At 36.8% G+C, this 25,576-nt stretch overlaps 2 protein-coding genes across 11 annotated transcripts in view; both read right to left on the minus strand.

The window, feature by feature from the left end:
• Mp (collagen XV/XVIII-type protein multiplexin) overlaps positions 1 to 12,932 on the minus strand; it is a 346,829-nt gene extending 333,897 nt beyond the window's left edge. For 3 of the 8 annotated variants that reach the window (XM_072017345.1, XM_072017335.1, XM_072017334.1), the window contains exons 1-2: positions 12,716 to 12,929; positions 11,858 to 12,636 (exon numbers count right to left, since the gene is read on the minus strand). In XM_072017345.1, the coding sequence (XP_071873446.1) occupies positions 11,858 to 11,868 (11 nt within the window). In that variant the 5' untranslated portion in view covers positions 11,869 to 12,636; positions 12,716 to 12,929. Of the gene's footprint in view, positions 1 to 11,857; positions 12,637 to 12,715 lie in introns of all 8 variants that reach the window. The other 5 variants (XM_072017338.1, XM_072017336.1, XM_072017340.1 and 2 more) reach the window with 3 other exon arrangements.
• A 9,518-nt stretch (positions 12,933 to 22,450) lies between these two features.
• The window catches only part of LOC139994573 (tRNA dimethylallyltransferase), a 117,534-nt gene continuing 114,408 nt past the window's right edge, over positions 22,451 to 25,576 (minus strand). For 2 of the 3 annotated variants that reach the window (XM_072017376.1, XM_072017377.1), the window contains exons 6-9: positions 24,168 to 24,264; positions 23,316 to 23,429; positions 23,028 to 23,213; positions 22,451 to 22,933 (exon numbers count right to left, since the gene is read on the minus strand). In XM_072017376.1, the coding sequence (XP_071873477.1) occupies positions 22,739 to 22,933; positions 23,028 to 23,213; positions 23,316 to 23,429; positions 24,168 to 24,264 (592 nt within the window). In that variant the 3' untranslated portion in view covers positions 22,451 to 22,738. Of the gene's footprint in view, positions 22,934 to 23,027; positions 23,214 to 23,315; positions 24,077 to 24,167; positions 24,265 to 25,576 lie in introns of those variants that run through there. The other variant, XR_011801673.1, reaches the window with a different exon arrangement.

Genomic DNA, 25,576 nt, shown 5'->3' on the forward strand with positions numbered 1-25,576 from the left:
AGAATTTTCATCTCGTTTTTCTTTCTTTAGATCGGACTGTGTCAGACAACCTGCCCGGTTACGCCAGTATTACATCCTAAGATTAGCCACGGTGCACACTTGGGAAATGCCATTCAGGATTTACGAGGAATTATGCAATGGCAATTCCTTTTTTTGTTTTTTGGAAGAATGGAATGAACAAATAGAAAAATAGACACCAAGCCATATCATCAGACTGCGGATACACTTGTGAGAAATTTAAAGATCCAAATATGCATAGAATGCATATATGCGTATAAAAATATGTAAAATATTCAAAGTAAAATACTCATATTATTTTGCGGATGGAACATATTTCCGTTTGGATTCTATTTTTAGTGTAATTATTATTTTCGTGAACACAGAGACTCTCTCTCTCTCTCTCTCTCTCTCTCTCTCTCTCTCTCTCGTTCTCTTTTAGTTTCAACTGAAATGAGTTTTGGGAGGGTTTTATAAATATCGAAGGATTTTTTTTATAGAATTGGTAGAACGTTTAAGGGGTGAAATAGTTTTTGAATTGGAGTAGTTCTCGCGTAATTACTACAGAAGCATTTGATATAAAATTATTCATTCACATTCTTTGAATGAAAATTACACATCGAACGTGAAATTTTAGTAAAATGAAAGTTTCATTTCACATGGTTCTTCGTTAAGTCCTTTGCTTTACATCAGGTCCTTTACATCGATAGGAAAGTAAAGGAAGTTCATATTTAATTGGAAAATTTTTAATCTGAATTTTTAAAAAATCCTCTTATATTTGATTCTCTTATATTCTTCATGTCTATTTGTATAAAAAGAACTTTACTTTGCGTACGATTTATCCACAAACTTAATGAAGTTGTAAAGGCAAAATTAACATTTTTTATTTATGTGAAATTTCCTTGTTTTATTATATCTGTTTCTCATTTTAAGCAACCTAGATATTCGTAAAGATTTTCAAGAAACAGCAAGAACTAAACCATTACTATACCATTAGATTCGATTGCCTTAATTTATTACACTTCGTAAAACCCGTGTCCTAATATTATTATATCAGTTACAGTTCAGAAGCAGGTTCTATACTTTTTAAATAAAAATAGAAAAGTATTATTTTGTAATTTTTAAGCAACCAAGAGTGTCCACTACTGAAGACAAAATAAATTCATCTCGTAAAGTTTCAAGAATCGTATCATTTTATGACTATGCGTAGCAAGAATGCAATTTATATTCGTGTCTTACGGCTTCTACTGTCTCATTTTAACAAATAATGCAAATTGCCCAAGATGCCAGTAACTTCTTACTGCAATCGACTTCTTTATTACTTTCCGGATACATATTCCTTTGATGTTTGTCTTTTTCAGTAAGCTGAATCTATCTCTCGAAATCGATGAATAAATTCAAGTTAATATATTTTTTAATCGTTGGATCAATGTAATAAAAGATGTATGACAATATGAAATATCTACTTAAAGACCAGGAGTTGTTGTAACGCCGGCTGAACTGTAACTAGAATGTCGTGAAACGATATTTTCTTATTAGATGGGTATACAGTCTTATTATAATGCTATAAAAGAAAATGGAACTCGGCAAGGTAACAAGAAAATGGAAGGAAAATCCTAATATACCAAAGTACTTGAATCTCATGGTAATTACTTTCTTTAAACACTTTAAAATTTTACGAGATCCATGAAATCAACTAGAAGATTTTTTTATGTGGAAATAAACGATCCAAAAATATATTAGCTGTTATTTAAATTTAATAAAATAGCGATAACCTATAGAGAAAATAGTATAAAATAGGTATAGTATAATAAACTACACGAAGATCTGAAGATGAGACTCACTAAAATTATTGCATTTCTAATTAGTAAGAGCAGGCACATTGATTTATAAAAGTATATTTTTCTTTGTATTTACTATTACATTGATACTCATGACTATATTCATTAAATTAAAAATGGCATACCGGAGAAAGCATTTCTATTTGTTCAACGCCACAACTAATATTACATATTAAACGAAACAGCCGTTCCTTCTCACAGTCATTTCCATTTTAACGGAGTTTTAATTAAATTCCATATTAATTGAGCCGTTACAATGCATTATCGTTTTACCCACCAGAGGAACACCATGCGGAATGCCGCGATAAAAATTGCGAAAATATTTATTTACGAAATATAAAAGCGTTGATACATGCAATCTAAACAAAATTCAACGTGACTTTTATTCTTAATAAATTAACATCCTTCGATCCGAAAAATTTTTACTGCATGCTAAAACAGATGACAATTCCATGAAATAAAAAGAAACTTGATGTTAATCACCGGTTCACCTCGCCCGTACAATTCGAAATAAATGCCGCGTTAGCAGTTTCATTTGTGGCCACACCGGTATGCTTGTGCATTATTGCGACGCGAACTACATCGTATTCCACGATTGCATGCTTTGAACTTAATTTATCATGGCATGCGAGGCAGTTGCACGTTTCTCCGAGCGGACAACTAAGAGTTACTTTTATTTCGTTCGTTTGTACCATTGCGATTTATAAGATAAGATAAAATCACACCTATCGATGGATTAATGACAATCGCGATTCAATTTTAGGAAAGGCACAATTATTCTGGTTGAATAAAAAAGGGGACATTTTGTTTCATTCTTGAAATTTATTAGAAAGTAGTAAATGGAAAGATGATTGATTATACGTATGTATACACTTCGAAGTAGATGTTCACAAAAAGGTAATGACAGAATCGAAGAATTAAAAGTGGTATCATAAATATATTAGAATACTGTTTATCAAGAATTTTTGTTACTATTACTAACATATTTTTGTCTTAATTATGTTAGTCACCAATTCTCATTTTTAGAAATGAAATACGATAAAAGTGTAAAAACAAGATGATGATCAGAGCAATCGACTAAATTTATAGTGTCGAAGGAAATGACGAAAAACTTATAGCCATTAAATGGCGGATCATAAATATGAAACGATGAAGATAGCATTCTTGACAGAAAGTTGTCCACTAGAAACTAGGTTAAAACTTTCGTGCACCATATTTGTGGACACAGAATTCTCCTTTTATATGGCAGTAAAACTTCTAAACATGAGATCTAGCACGCCTTTAACTTCCTGGTACCTTGAACCTCTGGTGAAATTGAAACTATAACGTGGAATTATGTATGATATTATCACGATATGTTTCGCAACGAAAGAAATATGATAAATAAAAAGAACAAATCGGAAAGTCATTGAATTCGTACGATGAGTTGAAATAGGTTGCTTTCTAAACATATAAATAATTTACTTTATTTTATTTTTTCTTATTAGTATTTATTTAATCGTTATATTCAATAATTTAGAAACTAATTCATACTGTTGTTTAAATGAAAAGCGTATGTAAATGATTTTCTTCATTGGAACATAATTGAACAACACAACATTTTCCTAAATGATAGTAAAATTATGGGTTTAATTCTGAAGCTATTTGTATCTTTGATCATTGAAAATCCCATAGATTAGGTTTCATCAGTACGTCGGTTCAAACTTTCCTTTGATACTCATCGTTAGCATAAGCTCTTGTTTGACTCAATTACCTAAGCATTACGGCTTGAACGCAATTTAGTATAATTAGATATTAAATATATCGATCAAAATAAAATTAATTTCCCGATAACGTTTAGAAGAAATTTTACAAATATTTTTACTGTGTTTCTTATTACTCCATTTTTTGGATAATTTACTATTACAAATATACGTTGACATTATAATAGAATATTAATAAATCAGTGATTCATTTTGATCTAATTCGATATCTAAGGTAAAAGGGTAATGTCCGGAATTTAATTGGAATAAAAGTTTTAATTTCGACAGGAGGATGCTAGATAGGTTCAATTTTAACATGAAGACTGAGGAATTTGCAGGGCAGAGTAATTGGAAATTCGCGTAGGCAGATCAGAAAGTGCGTCGTACCGATGAATATTGGAAAGGCGACGTCTATCCTCCTTAATTGATCGCGTAGATATAAAGACTTCGTAAAGAGAAAAAACAAAATTGTAGATTTTAGAAATTAGAGAACAACCATTTAATGATTAAATAACACGTGTAATCTTTTCCAAGCTAAAAATATATGTAATTGTAAAGTTTCTACATTTTCAAATATGAAACATTAACGATATTCAAGATTATCGATTGGCACAAATAAAAGACAATAAACTAACATCAAAAAGTACAGCATATCATTTGTAAACGAAACGTAAAATATGTCGTGAAAAATAAATGTACCTACAAAAAAGACAATTTTTAACATATATTACTTACCTACGTTATAATACACTATTTCATTTGAATAATTTCTTCATAAATCAATACCAATTATTTTACGATTACTCTTTAACCATTAGCTTTTAAAGTAACATTGAATCATTAGAAATTCATCGAGAATAGGAAACGTATCACGAATAAGGATTACACGTCGTCTGTGATAAATCCGACTCATTTGGAGCCGCGGTTAAAATCTGCACTATTTCCAGCTATCCCCTGAAAGGCCGTAAATTGGAGAGTTAACTTTCGTACGCCTTCGAAATGTATTCGCGAGAAAAATGTTGTTAGAGTGGCATGGAAGCGATTGGACGCTAGAAAAAGGCAATTCAACGCGGAACGCAGATATACACGCTCGTCTATTTTCCACAATTTACAGCACCAGTGTCAACTTATATATCCTCCAGCGAAACTCAAGAAATTACTTAATACAAGCATGAACAATCACGTATTTTTGTTGCAGTCTCAACTTCGTCGGCGATCAATTAGCCTCGTGAAGAAAAATTGTGTTCTTACAGACGACTAATTGGACCGAGTAATTTATATCCAAATAATTTCTAAGCATTCAACGACGAATTACGAAACAATATCAAGAAATCCTAAATAATGTACAATGTGTATTAATGCCGAACTGATCAATTCCAGGTTTTATCAATTTCCTAATTTCATTGCATAAGTATACTATCACTTTTCGATTCTCAAGAAACAAATGATTTATTTCCATAGTTTATCTCAAGGAAATGACATAAATACTAATAAATTCTAAGATAGATTTAAAGAAACGTTTTAACACTTTTCAGTTTATAGAGTTGCTCGATATATCTTACGAACGTCTCATACATCCTATCACAGAAGTCTCTAATTACGGAACGACTTCATTAACAGGTTAACTCTTTGAAAATATAACACAATAACGAAGAATTTAGAATACAATTAATTCTTAAGAATTTTGCATTTCTCGCATTAGATAAAAAGATACATATATCTAACTTTCGATAAACGATAAATATTAATAATTGTGTCATATATGATTCACCATGGTACATTGTCAAGCGTTTAAGTCAACCATTAATGTCCCAAACCTTCAAATAACCAATCCGTCATCGCGTCTTACGAATTTCTCGATCCAAGTTCTATCCACCTATTATGCATTCACGTTCTTTAATTCCTCCATTAATTTCATTCATAGTCGCCACGCCCGCGCGCTCGTAGCATTCATTATTCATGAAATTCTTCCGAATCCAATCGTAAAATTCTACTAACGGGTCTGTGCTCGCGTTGAAATTTCGTTTGTCAAAGCGAAGGAGACGTCCTTGCTCGTTCGTGTCCCACCTCCACGTCACATTTATTCGCCGTTTTTGAATCTGACGTTTATTCGCCGCCCTTTCGTTCCTCTTCCCGCCAGTGAAACGCGTTACGAGTAATTCCCTCTCTTCTTCACGCGAATCGAATCGAACAAACGAACGTTCGCGGACGAGGAAAGGATTTCGTCGCGCAATCTTCCAGCGAGAATGAACGAACGTTTGAAATACGCGATGGTCGTGAAACGACCAACGACGAGGTAAAGAGCGAATAGTAAGTTTGAATACGGCGATCGAACATTTTCTCTAACAGAAGCGGACAGGCTCGATGATATTTCTGCGTGTTGCAATTTCAGTTGCGTCAGGGTGCGTTTAATTGCATGCTGAGTGCTGCAGTGTATCTGTCATGTTAACGAGTTATTGTGAAAATACGAGGTGGATGCTATTCGATCGAAGATTAGAATAGAACGGTCGATTGTTGTAATACAGAATTTCACGGCGAGTTTCTTCTTGATGATAGATTTCAGTATAGATGAATGTAATTTGCTTAATGATATAGTAGTTTGCTTGGAAACATACAGTTAGTCAGAGAAACGTTCGTATTATCTCAATTATTGAATTCGATGATTTGTTTAAATCTCCATTTACGTTATAACGAATTGCTCTTTTTCAACAAACGAGATATCAATCGACAGCTTAGTTATTGCGTTATATATTGGTAAATGTTTCCGACTGTATACTGTTAAAGGATATTAATCATTTGAGTTCAACAATTGCAAAGATTTATGTTTCACTCTGTGAATCTCCAAGTAAGATTTCGCGTACACGCGGAGAGATTAAAAATCTAAACGTACCGTGAATAAAGTCGCGTAAAAATCAGAGCAGTTAAGGGGGAATATCATTCCAGAGCTCAATACACGTGACTGTTTGGAATAGCGTTAACCGGCGAACAAAGCCATTATCGCGTTTACCCGCTAAATCTAATATTAGCCCATTCATAGGCGTATCTCGATGAATTTAGAATTTGTCTGTTTTCATTTTTGAATTTAATACCGATATGCACAGGCGCACGTGTATCGGGAATGGTAACGTTCACCGAATTGTTTTCAAAACTCTCTCCGCCCTTAACCCGTTGCGCAAAATAGACAGAGCCATGAATAAGTCGGTATTTTCAATTTTCTAGAAACCTTGGCCGGTACATTATGGGAGCAGACGACACCGGCTGAACTTTCGAATAGTTTTCGCTCGAGAAAACGCTATAAAAGTTCCTCGCGACTCGTCGTATGGAAATAAATTATTCTTTCCCTTTCAGAAACCTTTGCCAGCAGCAGCGCGAATACGCCGTTCTCTTTATCAATTTTACAGTGAATTACACCAACAGAACCGTTCTTTCGAACTGTAATTGCTGCCGCGAATACGAGGGAAACGAACGCTTTTTCGAATTCGCGTTTCCAATGACTAACTTAACAACTCTGACTTTCCCCCGTATCGTTCGATCTTTCGTGCGAGGAATTGAAACATCGGTGAAGTGATTTTTTGGCAAATTAGATCAAATTTATGTGGTAATTTTATTGATACGTATTAAGAACTGGGATAATGACTTGCTTTCAGAAGAAGAAAATAAGCTGAATAAATTTAGCATAGCAGGAAATCAAATATGATCGTTGGTACGTGTATACATCGTGATTGATCACGACAGAAGATATGTCTCCTCTCGGACAAAAGTATTCAATGTTCGGTAATCATAAATTCACAAAATTGTTAGTAATGAATTACACGGTATTGAGTCTGTTTAAACGAAACTACCAAAGTTCCTCCAACTATTCCACGCGTCAAATTCGTATTTTCATTTGATGACAAGAGAAATATTAAAAACGTAGGAAGAGAATTATCCCAAAATTACTGTGCCTTAGAGGAGTCTAACTTGCAAACGCGAAATGAAAAAAATTCAGAAATTTATAGGAAAAAGATAAAAGTTTAAAATGCTACCCTCAAACTCTCTCCTAAACTCCTTCCAACAAGGATGGTTACAATCGCGATCCCGCAGCTGATCCGTTACAATTGGAACACAAATTCGCGATAATCTGCGCGCAAAAAAAGCATTAAAAAATAGTCGTTTCTATTCTGGGAAAGCGAGGGCATACCGGGTCCGGGACAAACGATGGGAACGATCCTACGAATTCACGACGAGAGAGGAATCCTCCGCGGGGGCTGAAAATGAATCAGCCATTTGCTGGCGCGCAAGGAAGAACAGTGGTCGCGACACGTTCGTAGATTTTATCTACGACTGGATGTAGAACAACGCGCAACACGGTAGTCCGCGTCGCGCTTACGAGCTCCCAGTTAAAGCTGCCGCGGCACACGTGCGCCGAATGCGAACGCACTCGTAAATACACTCCGCGTGGATTAACACGCGGCCATCACGTGCCACGTGTGTTTCACCCCTCTCTCATCCCCTCGCAATTTCCTCTCTCTCTCTCTCTCTCTCTTCGTTATACTCACCCTGTTTCCATCTCACTTTTCCCACTTGCCTCTGTTTCACCTTCTATTCTTCTGTCTCTTCCTTCTGCCTCTCTTTCTCGTTTGCATTCGACGCGCTAGTAGGGTGGCCAGAGAGAGAATTCCAAAAAGAGCAACGACAGTGAGTTATGTCGTCGAACCGAAAAACACGGCAAGTGCGAATGCCACCTCGACCCTCTTCGGCCAGCGGGATTAATACCGTATCACGTAATGCACCTACGATGCAGGGCTTGACGCGTTATTTTTCGTTTATTACACCTCCTTCTTCTCTTTCCCTCTCTCTTTATAATACTTTTTGTTGGCAAGATATACGCGTGAACGCATCGCGATATGCTCGTGACACTGCATAATGCAAATCCAACCGCTCGTTGGAGTACGATTCCTGATGCATGATCGTGTTCCTCGTAGTATCTAAGTAGAGAATTCGGCAGGCTTCGATACGTCGATCGTATTCTCGAAGGTTCTTTTCCATTTGAAAGGTTTAATGAGAAAGTTTGGAGAGCGAAGGTTTGTGTAAGCCCATTTAAGAGAAGTTGTATGAGTTGGCGTGAGTTCTCTTCCTTTTAATTCAGTGATCAATTTTGTAGCAACGACGAGGATGCCAGCGATAAATCGTCAACAGCATTCTACTTGAAAAGATTACATTAAGAAATTCGTATTTCCTCGATTCTTCGATAAAAGCATCTCGTATTTTCTGGATATTACGAAATATATCTTGCTTTCGATATTTTATATATCGTTGTATCTCTGCATATATTTTGTCATGTTCGAAGCATTGAAATTACCTACTATATTACAAAATGATTTCGATTTTTGTAAATATACTAATTGTTCGCAAAAACTACAACCACCTACTCATAGTATCTTTGAATATATTTTACGAAGCGTCTTTTATAAAACTGCACAACACTGAGTATAAACCACTTATCATATCATGTTATACTATAGCCCGCGATAAAGTACATAGTTTCAAAATGTGACTGATAGAATTCAAAGAATTCATACTACACCACTAAACTACTGCTGGAATAATGCAACATATCGATGAACTTTTATCGTAATCTGTATCTTCTACGTGATATATTTTACAACGAGGTCAGCCAGATTTAAACCGATACGAATAAATAATACATCGAACACTACTAAATACTATTCTTCCACGTTTCTATTAATAAGAGATCTCTCATAAGAAGACGAAGAATACTAAATAAATGTCACGAATGGAGTACACAAATATCATGGTCTCAGAATAAAACTGCCTTTGATTCATTTTTATTCTATCCATAGATCCATTCACAGAAACCTATCGGATTAAGGCTCAACTTCTAAATAAATTAAGGTACTATAAATTATTCATATACACTATATGATTAATTATTCTCTTCATACCATTTCGCAGAATAACTTTTTTACGGCAATCTTTCCCGATAAAATTATTCCGAATAGCAGAAATCAATCGAATTCAATATTCATATATGAAAATACATATGAATAAACTTTGATTTCTGTGTCTAGATATTAAAGAAGATACGCATCACTACTTAATGCAAATATTTTGTAAATCGATCCTTATGGCATTATTATAACAGTTCCTTCTTCTATAAATTCTATAATATTTACGAATACCTATAAATAAATTAAAATTATATAAACGAGATGTAAAATGAAAACCAAATGTTTCTTTTCCAATTTTACTTCAAATATAATAAAATAGACGCGTGAAAAATTTAATGGTTCTTTAAGGAAATATCTTTCCTCTTTTACAAATCGCGCACTCGCGTGTGACTGCGCTTAAATGACTGTTAAATGAATATAAAGGACTTAAGGAAACGCAAAGCGCAGGTACTTGATGGGATCGAGACTGGCTCGTTCCTGGAAACGTACCAGCCCGATTATTATAGACGACTGAATTTCCGTTGGGACGATACGTGAACGTACAGATATTTTAGACGAAGAATGGGTGTTCCAGAAGCAGATCCGGTTATCCAGAAGTGCGACTGAATATGTAATACCTGGCATAGTCGACAAAAGAAAAATAGAAGAATATTTCTTCATTTCTATACTTGTAATACGTTCGTGAATTCAAACGAAGGAAATAAAATACGTGTTAATTTTCCTGCAGAAGATCAAATTCACATAAAACTAAATCCGACGTCTAAACATTTTAAATACGTGTTTTAATTATTAATCGGGAGACGACGAGTGGAATCATTATTATTGGATCTTCAAATTTGTTATTTAAATATTTAGATTTCGTTATGAATAAAATTTCAATGTGCCATGAAAATATCATTTTCGTATTACTAGTTAGAACGAAAAATTCACGATGTTTTAAATTTGCTTATTTATAGTACAATGAATATTTATCATGCTATTTATATAAATATTATTCGTGTACCTTAATTATACCTCGATGCAAATATTACTTAAAATTCTACCAACATCCAACCAAATTCTTAATCAGTATTACTCAATTTTCTTGACTTATCGACCTCCACGATATTAATTTATTCGTCCAAACCATGCTCGAAACAACCTTATTCTACCTTCTCACAATTTAAACGCGAACGTACATATTCATGCTCGTACAAATTATAAATTGTACAGCGGTAACAGCCGCGTACACGTGAATCCAGTCACATAAACATCGATCAACTCCCGTTCATCGAGCAAAAACGAGCAAAAGAATAGTTTTGAGCGTACAGTGTTCCGAACATCCGCAAGACGACACGACTCGAGAATTACGAAGCGACAATGCAATCAATGACACGCGACAGCAAGAGCAAACACAACCGGTAGAACGTAAAGCGATTTCGAGGTCAACGACCAGAACGAAGAAAGCCTTTCCTTCGTTCCATTCATGGCGGCGCGTAAATAAAGGCCGAATTACGTCTGTGAACCCGATTTTCCAACGAACGAACGACTGTCGATTTATCACCGGCCAAGACCTCGTTACCATCGTGTTCCACGTCCCATGATTCCTTTGGTTGTTACGACTGCACCACGGGAAACTACCCTACGTTCACGGTTTCTCGAGTTGTAACGACTATACAGGCAGAAACCACTCTGCGACGACAAGCGTCCTCGCGTTTACGAGGGTTGAAAACTTGTGGAGGTGAGAAACCGCGAAATCAGCCAAGCGGCATTGCTATCCTTCTTTCTAGCAAATCCTACCTGTGGCTCGTTCGCTCTCGCTCAAACCCCTAATCCGTCTCTTTGATTCGTTACATTGATCATATCTTTAGAATGGAATCGTATCCTCTATTTATTCTTTATACCTATTTATTTCTTATTTCCTGCTTATTTTTATTTTCTATTTATTTATTGCGAGCAAGTGTGAAGATTTCCAGAAGACAGGATCGTAAGTCTATAAATCCTTGTATGAAAAATCCTTTTAAATTGTTTGTTATATGTTTAACAACATTCCCTCAAAATTGAAAAAAATAAGAATACGGAACATGCTCTATTGCGTTAAACTACATTAACTAATTATATTTACGGAGCAATAAATAGATCGCGGATGTTTATGGATTTATGGAAGAATTAACTGTGCAGAATATATAGAATGCACATACTATCCAAAAATATACAAAATGTCAAAAATAAAATATTCATTATACCAAATCCCTGTTTAGATTTCACTAAACTGTAAAAGGACAAATTTAGATGAACATCCGCAGTCTGCTAATAAATCTCCCAAGAATAACACGTAAACACTCACCTAGGCCGCATGTTGAGTCATTCCATCTGACTTGACAGGTGGTTAATCTTGCTCCTGATGAATCTCTCCCCCGAAACCGTTTCTGTCCGTCTTCTATTTCACCCGCTAAACTTCCGACCGCTTGAAGGTGACTCTGCTACCACTCTTAAAAGCTCACTGCGCGACACTGAATTGTCTAAACTTTCTCTCTCTCTCTCTCTCCCTCTCTCTCTCTCTCTCTCTCTCTCTCTTTCTCTCTAGTAGTAATCAAATCGTTCGATGGAAGAAAACAGAAGTTGAAGTTCAATGTAACGCGGTCGGGGTACACTCGATTTCAGCTCGATAGCCGCAAACTGTAAGAGGCCGACGGTGGCGCCAATTTCCAAGGTCGGGCCGAAGAGCAAGGTCAATGTACTTCCGGGTCGGATCGGCACCAGAGATCTCCCTCTGATCACTATAGTTACCGCACGCTGTCGTATCGAACGATTTTCCTCGCTTTCACTAACAATCTGTAAGAACGAGATCCTCGTAGGTACCAATCGCGTTCTACCACTCGCTATGTCGCAACCGCTGACAGCCCAATCGACTCCACGGTCCACCACTCACTGACAACAGTCCCTTCGTGACACTTGCCGCTTCCTTCTCGATTTTTCTCCCTCCTAACCTCCTCCTACTCCGCGGCTGCCGGCTCAACGTCGTACTAGACGTCGTCACGCTGATCTAGTCTCTCTTCTGCTCTCTCTCCCTCTCCTCTTGCTCCATACGCACTCTTGCTCCTCTTTTTCCAACTGTTTCCGCTCCTGTCTTAACAGATCACCAATAATAGCTTTAGCCTTAAGTGCAACGATTCTCCTTCATAGTTAATTTAAACCTACTAACCCTTCTTTCTTGGTTCGCGAACCAAATGTTGAGAAGAGAGAACTCGATGGTCGTGCGATGGGGGTTGAAACGACGATCGGTCGTCAAGGTGTATGGGTCACGGTTCCAGGAGGCCCAGCGAGCTCCACGCTGTTCTGCGTGGCTTTAAGTCGACGACGAAGCTACCAACCGGTGGCGGCCGATTCAAATTCGCTCCCCACGTGGCGGCGACGGCGTCGTCCTTGCGACTGCCACCGGCACGACGCCCGGCGCCGGGCAATGCGTCGCCATCTTGCGGCCGCCGGCTAAATCCGTTTTAGTGAACCCGCCACCGCGACGAAATTGCACCAGACATTTTCATGCTTCCTTCTTTTTCTCCTTTTTTTCTTTTTTTTTTTTTCTTTGATCGTTTCTCTCGTCTCCTTTGCTCTTCGTGTTTCTGCTCCACCGGTTTTCCCGGCTACCGGGGACCTGCAAGGAATCTGGTGGTTTCGATGGTATCGATGCTGGGTCCTAACGTTTGCGTGTACGTATACTCGTTTCGTGAGTTTCGCATGGAAACTGTGTATGTTAATTATAAGGAGAGTTAATGTGATACCCAGGTTGATGATAATTTTTATTGTAATGAGTTTCGGTAAATTAGGTTTATTATCGTCTGAAATGTCTCGGTCAGAATTTTTTTGCTAATTGAATTGTTAATTGTTTGCATAATCGGATTGATATTATTAGCAAATCTTGTAAGTCTTATAAATCCTATAGCGGTAAACAGTTTGTTATATAAATCTCATAAATAATGCAATTTTCATAGGCTAAGTGATTGTACCATTTGAGATATTTGACGAAGTTTAGTACATATATTTATGAAACAGATATACAATAAAAATTTCTTTCGCTTAAAAAAGTAACTTATATATCACAATGATACGAATTGATTTCTGTAACTGAGCAAAATTGAAGGGCAAAGATGTTTCTCATTAGAGTAATGGCATTGAATATGTATCAACGGCACTTAATGATCCATAATACGTGTACGAGCATCTTATAACGAATTAAGTACAATAGCTCTGACAATCGTAACGTGTGCATTAATAAAAGTTGAGTCATCTGATTCGTAACAAAATAGGAATATTAAAGAGAAGATATGACACCCACAGCGACTCGAAAGACAAAATAAATAAGAAAGACGAAAGTAAAAACGAAATAAAAAATCTCCTTTTTAAATTATCTTCTTTTTTTTTTATTTTTTCAATTTCTTCACTTCACTTCAATCGTATCTTTTTGAAAAATTAAAATACGTTATTTCGTAATCTAAACGTTTAAATTATTGAATTAAGGCGAAAAAGCATATTCATAATGGTACAAAGTGCAGGCTTGGGTCAGTATAGACAAAACAATCAAAGGAAGGAAAACAAGCGCGATAACAAACTAATTTCTATGTTGTTTCCATGTAAGAGCGGTAATCGAATCATAACAATAAAATCATTGGCGCCGTATAAATAACATTGGCCTGCTCTTTGCGCCACTTCAATCACTTTGCCTCACATGTGAGTACGATCTGTCTGACATGTGTCAGAGTAGAAGCCAGTGATTACAATTCACAGAACCTGACAATTGAGAGAACATTGTTCTACATTTTTACGCATCGATAACGCCGTAATATATTTAGAAGTGCTTTATTCTTAATTATTCTAATACAATTTTGCACTACGAAAATCTTAACCTTCTCGATATTAACCAACATTGTACTTTAAAAATTATTAAACAACAAAACAATAAACATTTTTTTTTTTTACCAAATTGGTAACAAAATAGAATTCAAGAAGATCAGTTAATTAATGATAATAATAATAAATATGTATACACATATAGTTACAATGTTTTGCGAACAAAATAAAACCGACTATCGTGACTAGTCAATTACCATCGAAACTATATTTGAATTCATTGATGAATCAAGACGTAGCTTTCTATTGAACTGCAATGTTTTAATACACGATAACGATTTACTAAATATTAATGAAAACGCGATACGAATTATCGCTACGTTGAAGAATTAGTCGTTCGTTGAATAATCTGAAAAGAAGAAACAGACTTCTAAAAACGGACGTGACGTACTCGAGTCGATAGAGAAACAAGTCTCTTCTCCTCCGGCGATCTCTCCTCGTGCTGCTAACGCTACTGTAATCGGAATTCTATAACGGGAGTTCATCATTCGCCCTCCCAACTTGATCTTCTGCCTTTACGTCCACAAGACCATTCATTCTTATAGCCGAAAGATAAACCTCGGTGATCGAGTTATATTAGCGTGACTCACGATGATTCCTTCCTGTGTAAACGTTGTTGATGTAACATGACGATCGACAGCTGCTCCATCCTTGTAATTATTTTTAAATATGTTGCCATAAACGTCAGGGATTATGGATAGACTTCGCGTCAGTTTGTAGAAGAATTGGAACAGGTTTTTAACAAATAATGACTTCGCTTGGACTGGAATATTCTTTGAAATATCGTTAAGAGATTTTTTAACCAAATTATCTTCACAATCTCTCAATAAATTTTCTATTCTTGTGAAAAATTGATTTATTCGATTCAAGTTACTGGACAAGAAAGAGACTGGGTAATGAAGATAGTATATTCTGTATAAAATCAGCAATCTTTTCAGAAGCACATAGATTAAAAACAACATGAACATAGAGTTCGATCTTCTTCAAAGGATAGCCATTTTTAAAAATTAAAAAAAGAATCAAACAGCAGCCAAAAACCGTAGAACGATTAAACGAAATTTATAACGGAATAATAAAAAAATTTGAACAGTATTTCTTTTAGAAAATTTTCAAAATTGTCGATATAAGTAGATCGCTATTAAACAATAAAGAACCGAAGTTAAGAAAAAGTCTTGAATAATTCTTCCGATACGTGTCAAATTTGATATCTTCGAATCTACTGAGAAAGCAGTTTTATATATGCAGAATGCAACTCACATTTTTTACCGTGTTATTTATTGTTTACCGCTGTCGAGATTTCGAAAAGCGCATATAGGTCACAAAGTATTGTGAGTGAGAATTATGACTTTCAACGGTTGACAGGAATGCAGAATCGACACGGCGATGATATTCGTCTTTTAACCGAAGAGAATGACCCGACTTGTCACGCAAATTATCAAAATTTTTCACAGGATAATTTATTTTCTCAAAATGTTTCTACATTATTCGTATTAAAGGCAATCAAAAACACGAATAATATTAATTTCTTTTCATAAACCTATGTAACTTTCGTCCGAAAATGTGTCCGAATTGGAAACGATGCAATTAATGGAGTTTAAAAGTTTTAGTCAAGGGCTCTTTAGAATTAAATGATTATAAGAATTAAATCATTTATATGGCAATGAATTTAATTATTGGAATTTATGCACATACGTGTTATAGAATTTTTCCATTCGTTGAATCAATCACGTCGTTTGAATTGATATCACAGAAATCAGTCCATTCCAACTGAATGGCAGAGTAAAAATATTAATACGGAGAAATAGAAATACGGAAATACGAATTGAAGAAACTGAAATTTTTCCACGACAAGTGTATGAATTAAAATTGAAATTGTTTATATTCCATTTATGAATAGCAGATATAGAAAATTAATGAAACGATCAAAGTGAGTTGTAATTTATTTTATTTACATTACCGATTCGTATTCACTCTTCTATGTCTATAGAATGAAATAAGAAGAATAATTTGTGACGACCGAAGACTATTATTCATACGAAATGTAATACGAATTCATTGAAACGAAATAGAAGACACGTTTTACGATTGATTCGGCACCGGCTAAACCGTCAGTCGTGATTAAAATCTTTTATCGCTGAACGATTGTATCAACGGGACAATCACACTTGATGAAAAACCTTTGTTTCTTTATTTAGATGAACGACAGTGTCAATCCAGTTTCCGTGAAAACTTCGTAAAAATCCTACGGTAGTCGATGTCTATTCGCAAACAATAAGTCTTTATTGCAGTCCAGTATTTTCAGATAAAGAAATCGCCGTGAACAACAATGAAAATTTATTTCGCGTAACGATCATTTCCTTATCAATTTAGAATTTTCTCAAATTTATTTTTTATTACGGAATACGAATCAACGATTTGTATATTTTTCTTCTTTATCGTATTGTCAAAATATAATTTCCAGCTATTCGTTTGTTTTATTTTCCACTAACAACGACAAGATAAACTTCCCTTTTACAATTTTACAATCTTACACTAAATAATCTTAATAACTCGTGACTCGATGAATTGCATCGTGCAAGAGAACCCCAATTCTCCTATTCGACGAGAAATTATAAAATTGTAGAAATTGTTGGCGCAAAAATTTAAGGCTGTACCGCGGATATTTATAGCAATTCACATTTTTATAAATATAATTTGAAAAGTGAAACCTACATGGGCGATTCTTTCGCTCGCTGAAAGTATTACAACATTACATACTAACACTTTGAATATTTTATTTAAATGCATAAAAATCCGCAGTCTGTTTATAACTCGCGACTTCGACCATCAACCATTATTATTAGTTACTTAATTACATCCTTCATTGTTCTACGAAATACAATCGTATATCGCGAACAGACGAATTTCGCGCGAAACTAATACGAGAACAAGCCGAGGCAAAAAAGGAAAAAAGTCAGCCCGACCCCATGATTAATCAATTCACCACAAAACCGTGCACGGGCTAATAAACAATATCATCGGTTTCGATTCGCTTTCGCATCGCGGCTGACTGGAATTCTTTATCGGTGGACAAACGATGTCTGCCTACCAACAATCGATCGCACGCAACACCATCACAAGGTTTATTAATAACGCGCCTGGAACGGTGAGCCGACTGAATAATCGAGCATTATAGACGCGGTGATGCAGTTATGACCGGGACAGGGTTTATTGTTTTCTCGTGTCGCGATCGAAGGTCATAATGAACGTATCAGAACAGAGGCCGATCTGGGGTGGCCGGGAAACACGGCAACATCTAATTACACGTCGCTCGCAACACCTCTAACCCGTTGCCCGTTTAAAACCTTTTGACGCGTCGCTTTATAGATCCATCGGGGACCGTTTTATCGCCGTTCAAGGTTTCGTCGATTCGACGATGTATAATTTATGCAGCGACACGTGATTTTACGCGACGGAAATTCTCGTTTGTTCGTGTTGATAGGTTCGCGAGGATGAGTTAGAGTTGACGTAAATGGAGAAATTGAAATAGTAAATGATCGGAGCGTCGAAAATGAAAATTTCCAACAAGAAGCGTGTATTTCGATATTTACATACAGAAAATCACGATGGTGTTCCAGCGGTTTATTGAAATTTTCTAACGAACGTATCATTACGCGCGTTAGAAATAGTAAATAACGCGAGTGTAAAGCATATTTTGACATTACGTGTTTCGAAAGTTCTCCTTGCCAATAACGAGACTCGACTATCTCGTGCAAGATGGCAAATATAAATACAAGAACTTTATATATCAAAAGAAATATTCAATAAATATTGACTCTTGAAAGATGAAAGACTTTATTTTGATCCACAATGTCTGTACATAGCTTGTGATAAATTATCTTTTAACCGATAAAAATGTCATACACGATCGCTGTAAGGAAAGTCCATTAAACTAAATTCTATCTTTTATTCAAACATCGTTCATCCGATTGCAAATACAAGTGCGATATGCCAGGAAGCTTGGAACAGTGGAATATTGCGACATAAGTAGAAACAGAAACGACGAATTAATATTCCGGCGGGAGCGAACGACTACCTTTTCGACTGAACATGAATCAGGATTCAACGTCGACGCCGCTAAAAATTTACGCCGTGTTGAGCTCAGATCGAGCGTCAAGGAAGTTAAACGAGTTGAATAAACGGCCCATTATAGAAACGAACGCGAATTGCCGCGATCCTTGCATTAACGTCCCATTCCTTTTTTTCTCTCGAACGACACAGGCGTCCGTCGTACTTAACAGATTACTGGCAAATGAGGAAAAACGAGGTAACCGGGTAGAAAGCAGCCGACGCGTTGTCCGTGCCTAACTTGACACGCGTTAATTAACAATTCTCCCTGATGCACGCTTACGTACGTTGCTTCGACTGAAACGAATTACCAACAACGTACCTACTACTACGTTACCGTGACACTCGACGAGTTCGATTACGAACGAACACGCGCAACTTTGACTTTTGACAATTTACATTAGAGAAATTCGAAAATTGCAGCGAGTTCGAAGGTGAACGTAAAACTGTTTGAAAATTTGTTCTTTCTTCGTGCAATTTTTATTTTCCTTCATTTCATTTAAGACATATTTAGTCGTTGTTTCGTTTTTTTAATCATCTTGAAAGATGAAAAAACGTTTGATAAGAGAGACATTTTAATTACGTAATTATTCTATGTACTGTTCTACCACTTGCATCTTGTATAAATTTTGCATCGTAAAAAGTTCCATTCTATTTCGATTATAAATCTTCACGGCGAATGAAAAAGAAATGTATTTTTTACGCAGAGGAAAAAAATCGATCGCATTCCTTGTAACGTACAAAGGTTCGGAATTAAGAGGTTTTCTAATTAGACTAACAACGTGCATTTCGATCACAGATAAAATTCCATATTCCTCGTTCGTTGCTCGTATCGGTGAACCGCGATATCTGTTGCTCCGTATAAACGAGTTGCTCGAAGTAGACTGGATACTTCAAAGACAAGTATCGACACGAATATGCATGTCACGATTACGGCATTCGCCGATGTATTTCCATATCCGACGGCTGTTCAAGGTTGCCGTTTGAATCGCCGTCCGATATCTGGTCGAGCTCAGTTAGAAAATACCTCGTGCATCGTCCTTCTCCTCTTTTCACTTGTCTTTCAGTCCGGCTAGATAGCCAAATGAACCGACGTAAATCACCGTCTAGCTAGTTAATTGAGCCTGTTCAAAACCAGTTTTACGACCGAGTATACATACTTCCGTTGTTAAACGTCTCATGCACCAGCAGAATTATTCGCGAATCGAGTCACGATTTTCCACTCTACTCTTTTGTCTTCGCCTATTTTCACCTGCATTCTGCTGGTTTTAAGCATTTAATCGCACAATATGAATGTTCTAGCGTATAAATTGCGGTATAGCATATTATCGAGGACGGTTTGACACGAGCCTGTTGCGAACCTCGATCTTTTATATTTCGATCTTGCTCTCGTTTCTGGGGGAAGAAAAAAAGGAAAATAAAAAAAAAACAGAATTTCTAACGTTTCAAAAGAATATTTAACGTAAAATCGAAACGAGAAATTACCTATAGCCGTGACAATTTTTTCATATTTTGCTCAAACTTGAGATACTTTGAAATGTTCAAAAATTACATTCGAATTAAAAAAAAAAAAAAAAAGAAAACGATAGACAGAACACAGTGTTAACGTTTAACGTTATGTACCCGACGATATAGTTGGAATTTCTTAATCGCATATTTTTTTCTTTCGTCCGCTGCCGCATTTTTGCATTCCTTATTATCGAATATATTTCTCTATCGAATGCGTTTAATTCTCTGTCACGTTTCGTATTTCACGGATAAAGTATTTAACTCTAAAACGATTATTAAGACATTACTCCAGCGAGCAAATAAGTAGTAATTATCGTAAGTAGTTACGGTTAAAGCGTAATTATAGTTGTTCGATTATTGCAGTGTAGAACACAACGATGTAAAAGATGGTATTAAATTAGTGGTTAATAGTATATCTCGAAGCGAGTTTCAATTGCCCATTAAATTCTACTTCTTTAAAGACAGAAGCACCGTAATTTTCTTATTCCTTATTCTTATATATTCCTTTGTTGTAACAAAATGAGTTACGTCATACGTATCTTAATACGAAACGTATAAATAATTACAGTTCAAGCAATTGCAAAAAGGCAACTAAAAATCAATGGAAATCGTGTAAATTGTTGATTTCTGTCGTAAATTCATGTTCGATTGATATTCTCAGTAATACATTTCTATACTCTGACATATGAAACCGATGTATATTTTTCTCTTTGCTTTTCCTCTTTTTCTAATAAGTAGAAGCTATGTTTTCGTAGAATATCGCGCCACTATTAACGAGTTCAAGTTTATTTCCAAATTGTAGATCGCTTAGAAACTGTTCAGAACTGAATTTAGAGAATTCCAAGACAAATTACTTAGCTTTGCTCAAATAATTTTACCTGCTACTCGTCGCTACACTGCGGATATTTATACAAATTCATATTCTACACGAACGTAATTAAAAACTTGGAACTCGGATAAAAAATTGTTTCGTCTATTAATCTGCTATTGGGTATTCGATATGTTTTTACATATTGTATGCATTCTGTGCGTTTTCGCATCTCCATATTTGCTGTAAACGCGCGAAAATCAGCAGTCTACTTATCGGTCTGAATTAAAACGTCTTCCAACCGGCAGAAAAAGTTCCACGAGCCTCGAAACATTCCTGGAAATCGCGACATGGTTGATCGACGCACGTTCACTGGCAGTTCGCTGTTCCACGCTCGTTTCAGCGAAGTCGAGGCGCAGACCCGCGTGCGTTTGACAATGTTTCGCCAAACCACGAACATTGCCCAGGTGCATTGAAGGCCGCAAATGGTCCAAGGGCCGTCGACGATTGGACCAAAGGAGCAGAGCGTTCGGTCGCTAGGTACACGAGGGTGGCTCCGATGTTAATTGAAATCATTGAAATCGTAAAACAGGCCGGCTGAAAGGGCGTTTGCTCTTTCACCCCGTGGTAATTCCACGAGGCGTCAAGCGAACCGGCAAAACGTTTGTCGCATCTCGCCACGTTCGTCCGCTTTAATAAAGGCGAAACGTCGCGCGCAGACACGAGAATTTCCGCAAGGGAACGAACGAGGAGAAACGCGAATCCTCCGCGTGACGAGAGAACTCGCGTGAAAACGCTATTTCTCCCGATGAATCGAACGGGTAATGGGAAATTTTGTTTCGTTCGAGTCGACCGTGAAGGAGGTACGAGGTTTGGGCTTGATGATTTGCGGCAGCTTGAGCAAATGCAGCTGGTATCGACACTGATTGAATGTGATTCTCGAATGAAACGGATGGAGAAGTACGGCTGGAGTGCAACGTTTCCGAATCGGCGAGTAACTACGACTTTTTCAAAGAACGGAAAATTATTACGGTGTATGAAATACGATTGAGGAAAATAAAGTTGAGTACTGCTTGAAAGAGGGTGCTGTTAATAGAAAATAAATATGCGATGGAAAGACGAAGATGGAAAAATGATTTAAGCGTGATCGGATCGTTCTGTGTCGGTTTTAAATTTGCACTAAAAATATTGATGCCGCGCAATCATGATAAAAATTGTATGATAAATTCGCTACGAATACATTTTGCGCTCTTGTACACGATGTTCTGATTCGGTCGAATATTACGCAAACAGTAATATTCTGCAATTTAGTGAAATGCGGCGAAAGAATAGGGCTATGCAGTGTACAAAATAGGCATTTCGAGAATTTTAAATATCGTCGAAATTATCGATACGACTAGCAAAAGCATGTGTTGCCATCTATACAGATTTGCTAGAAACCGTAGAACGTACGTATATCGATTCTACAAAAATTAGGGTTCTTTCTTACCGATTGAAACAGTCCCAATAAGAAACCTGTCGAGAAAATAAATAAAATGAATAATTTTAAAAACTAGTCGTGGTAAGTCATAAACAAATCCTAATATGTATAAGTGAAGCATTTAGACATTAATATTAATAAGAATTTATTATAATATTTACCACCAGATGATATTACAGATGACACGACACAGTAGTCAACATCGGTCAATAACAGAAGACGAGAATATCTTACTTATCGGAATAAGGTAACCAGTTCCCTGCTTTACCTTATACAATATTTGCTTACACGATGAAATCATAGAAAAAAAAGAACAATAACACGAATCAGCTAATATTTCAAGCACTTTTATATACAATATGAAATATAGCTATCTTTTTATATCTCACGCAGTAGAAACGGTATATTAAACTTTATCATCGATTTTCTTCAATCGTTTGTTCCATTGATCCTTCTTTTTCTTCAAATTTTTCTTGCCTTTCCGACTCTTTTTGTTCTTCCAATTTTTTTAGTCCCTCCAATCTCTTTTTTCTTTTCAAAGTTCTTTCGTGCTTTGTACTTCCCATATGACAGTTCCACTGATGATGTCCAATAAATATCCTGTCGCAGATCTGTCAAGAAAAAATGGAACCTTGTAATCGTTTCCAATGCAAGAATAACCATATGTCGACGATCGATGATTACAAATATAAGAAAAAATTTTACATCGCAATAATGTCTCTCCTCGTTGCTGCTGTCGCTAACTTTTTCGTTTTCCACCGTCTCGTTCAAAGGTTTCTGTATAGGTTTCTCCCCTCTAAGCACAGCTTCGATTATTGCTACAGCTGGTTCGTACACATGACTGTTCCACTGATCCAGATTAGTGCAATCTAACGTGTAAATTGGCGGTACCTGCAATCGTTTAATTCAACTTAATAAATATGTTATAATACATAAACACATAAAGGACGTTATATTGTCTTTAAGTAAGATATTTATACAGTTGAATCATACCTGTCTATCGCTGCGACGAACTAAACGATTTCTGATCCATTTTTCTTGCTTCTTCGCGTACCTTTTCGTAACCATTTTTAGATCATCGATACCCTGTCGTAGTAATTTCTGACCCTTTAAGTAAAACATTCTCCTCTATACATCGATATAACATGACTCGTGGGAATATATATAATATAAATTTTACGTTAGCTCTCTATCGATCTTTCCCATTCGAACAACCGATGCGTCAGATCCAAAAAGAAACTGTCATCGTCGTCGTACATCTTGCCAATTTCTCCGTTTTCCAAACGATATCGGTAATAATAACAAGAGAAAACAGTTTAAAAAAGCTCTTCAAACATCGCTCTACCGCTCTTCGATCGTTCGCAACCGTTCTTCCACGACTCGCGCCGCTAATCTCGCAACTTCAAACGCATATGGTAAACGGATATGGTAAGGATTATTCGACTCGAGCTAAGTAATTTGTCTTGCGATTGGCCGATTCGTCATACTTCTACCGTCATCCTCAATGGGACTGTTCTATCCGGTACTTTGTCATTTTTCGACATACGCAACGATGCTACCTTACTACGTGTATACGTATATGAAAAGTCTGTCGAAAGACTGACGCGCAAAAACACTCGAAGGAAGACGATGGAATGTAAAAAAGAAAAAGAGAATGGATGCTCCAGTCTTGGAACCGCAACATCCAACAAGAACATCGAGCATCCCCTTAAAGCCCTCTGCCTTCGATTCCATTTCTCTCTTTCTTCCTTTCTCTAAAAGATATAAAACGTCTGGTTCGTGCAACAACGACGCGCAGCTACGACGAAGAACGTGACGACGTTGCAGTTCGCCGCTCCTGCTTACCTTTTTCTCTTGCTTCTCATCCTCAGGCAACACGAGGTAAGCGTGAAACTCCTTGAAGCCGATGCTCTGAAAGATGCCCTTCGTGTAATCGGCTGACCTGGAATGTAAACATTCGCCGAATCGTGTCTGCTCTCGCACAGCCTCTCTCCGCCTCTTTCGCTTCGCTCGCGCCGCCGATCACCGATTCCATTCTCCGGCAGCTTCTCCGTGTCTCGCCTGTGCGTTTATGCCTCGTTTTTCCCTCGCTTTTCTCTTTTACTGCTAATTAACGCTTGGTGACCAATGAAGTTCGCAGATCGTTCGATAAGCGTTCGTTTCGGCTAAATTACGATCTTCGTCGGTCGCGCGTGCGCGAATTAAAATACGCTTTTTACCGAAGGTTTTTGCAATTTCAACGAATTAAGCATACCTGACAAGATATACATATACGATTTCAACTTCGAACGAAATCGCGTATCCTAATAAATCTCGCCAGCGTTTGGCGTCTAAAGCTGTCGGTGGATTCCGGGTATGAACCGTATCAAACAGGAAGAAATTCCCAGACGTTTCGCCAGCTTCGCAGTTAAGAGTTTCATAGTAAGGTTCGAAGGACGCGCTGATACTGCTGCGCGTCTGGAAAAATACTTTTAGCCGTTTAATAGCGTTAGATCTAATAAAACAGGTTGCGAAAGCATCAAGGACTCTCATTAGCAGTATCTAAGCAATTTTATCTACGCAATTTCTATAAAATAAAATGATTATCGTTACCATTATCTCGATCCTTGATACATCGAGCGTCACGTGAGTTCTCTACACTTTGCCCTGGGAACCGCAACAGATTGAAATATACTACACGCCGTAACATTTAATTTTTCCAAAATATTATATTATATTTGCACATTCTTTTCTCTGACAATATTATATAAATTATTCGCATCGTTGAAGATTTTCTAAGCCGTGAAATTGCTAAAAAAAAAAAAAAATTAATAAAAAGTCTAACGAAACGTAGGTCACCGACGACCACCGTGGCAGTCAGCGTCACGTGTTAATTAGTAACATCGTTGTTTCAAATTGTTAATATGGAATTATTATTTTCAAAAGACATTTGCGGAGGCCTTGGTTCCATCGTCTTTAAACGTCGTCCGACAAGCACGTTCTCGGGTCAGGTTCTCGAGTGGCGATCGTGTCTCGGTTGGCGAGAGACTGCATTTTGCGGGCTAGCGGTCTTATCATGGGTGGATACTGTGGATAGCGATAGCGGGCGAGGCAAGGCTTAGCTTACGTGGCGGGAAAAGTCGAAGCAACGGCCACGGTTCACTTGCTGGCACACGTGTCAATGCCAAATATGTGGCTGCCAATAGTGCAAGTAGATATCGGAATTTAACGGTGGTGTGGGTGTGCAAGTGCACGCGCGCGTATTACGTTAATGG

The sequence above is a fragment of the Bombus fervidus genome, chromosome 14 (assembly GCF_041682495.2).
Source record: "Bombus fervidus isolate BK054 chromosome 14, iyBomFerv1, whole genome shotgun sequence".
NCBI lineage: Eukaryota > Metazoa > Arthropoda > Insecta > Hymenoptera > Apidae > Bombus > Bombus fervidus.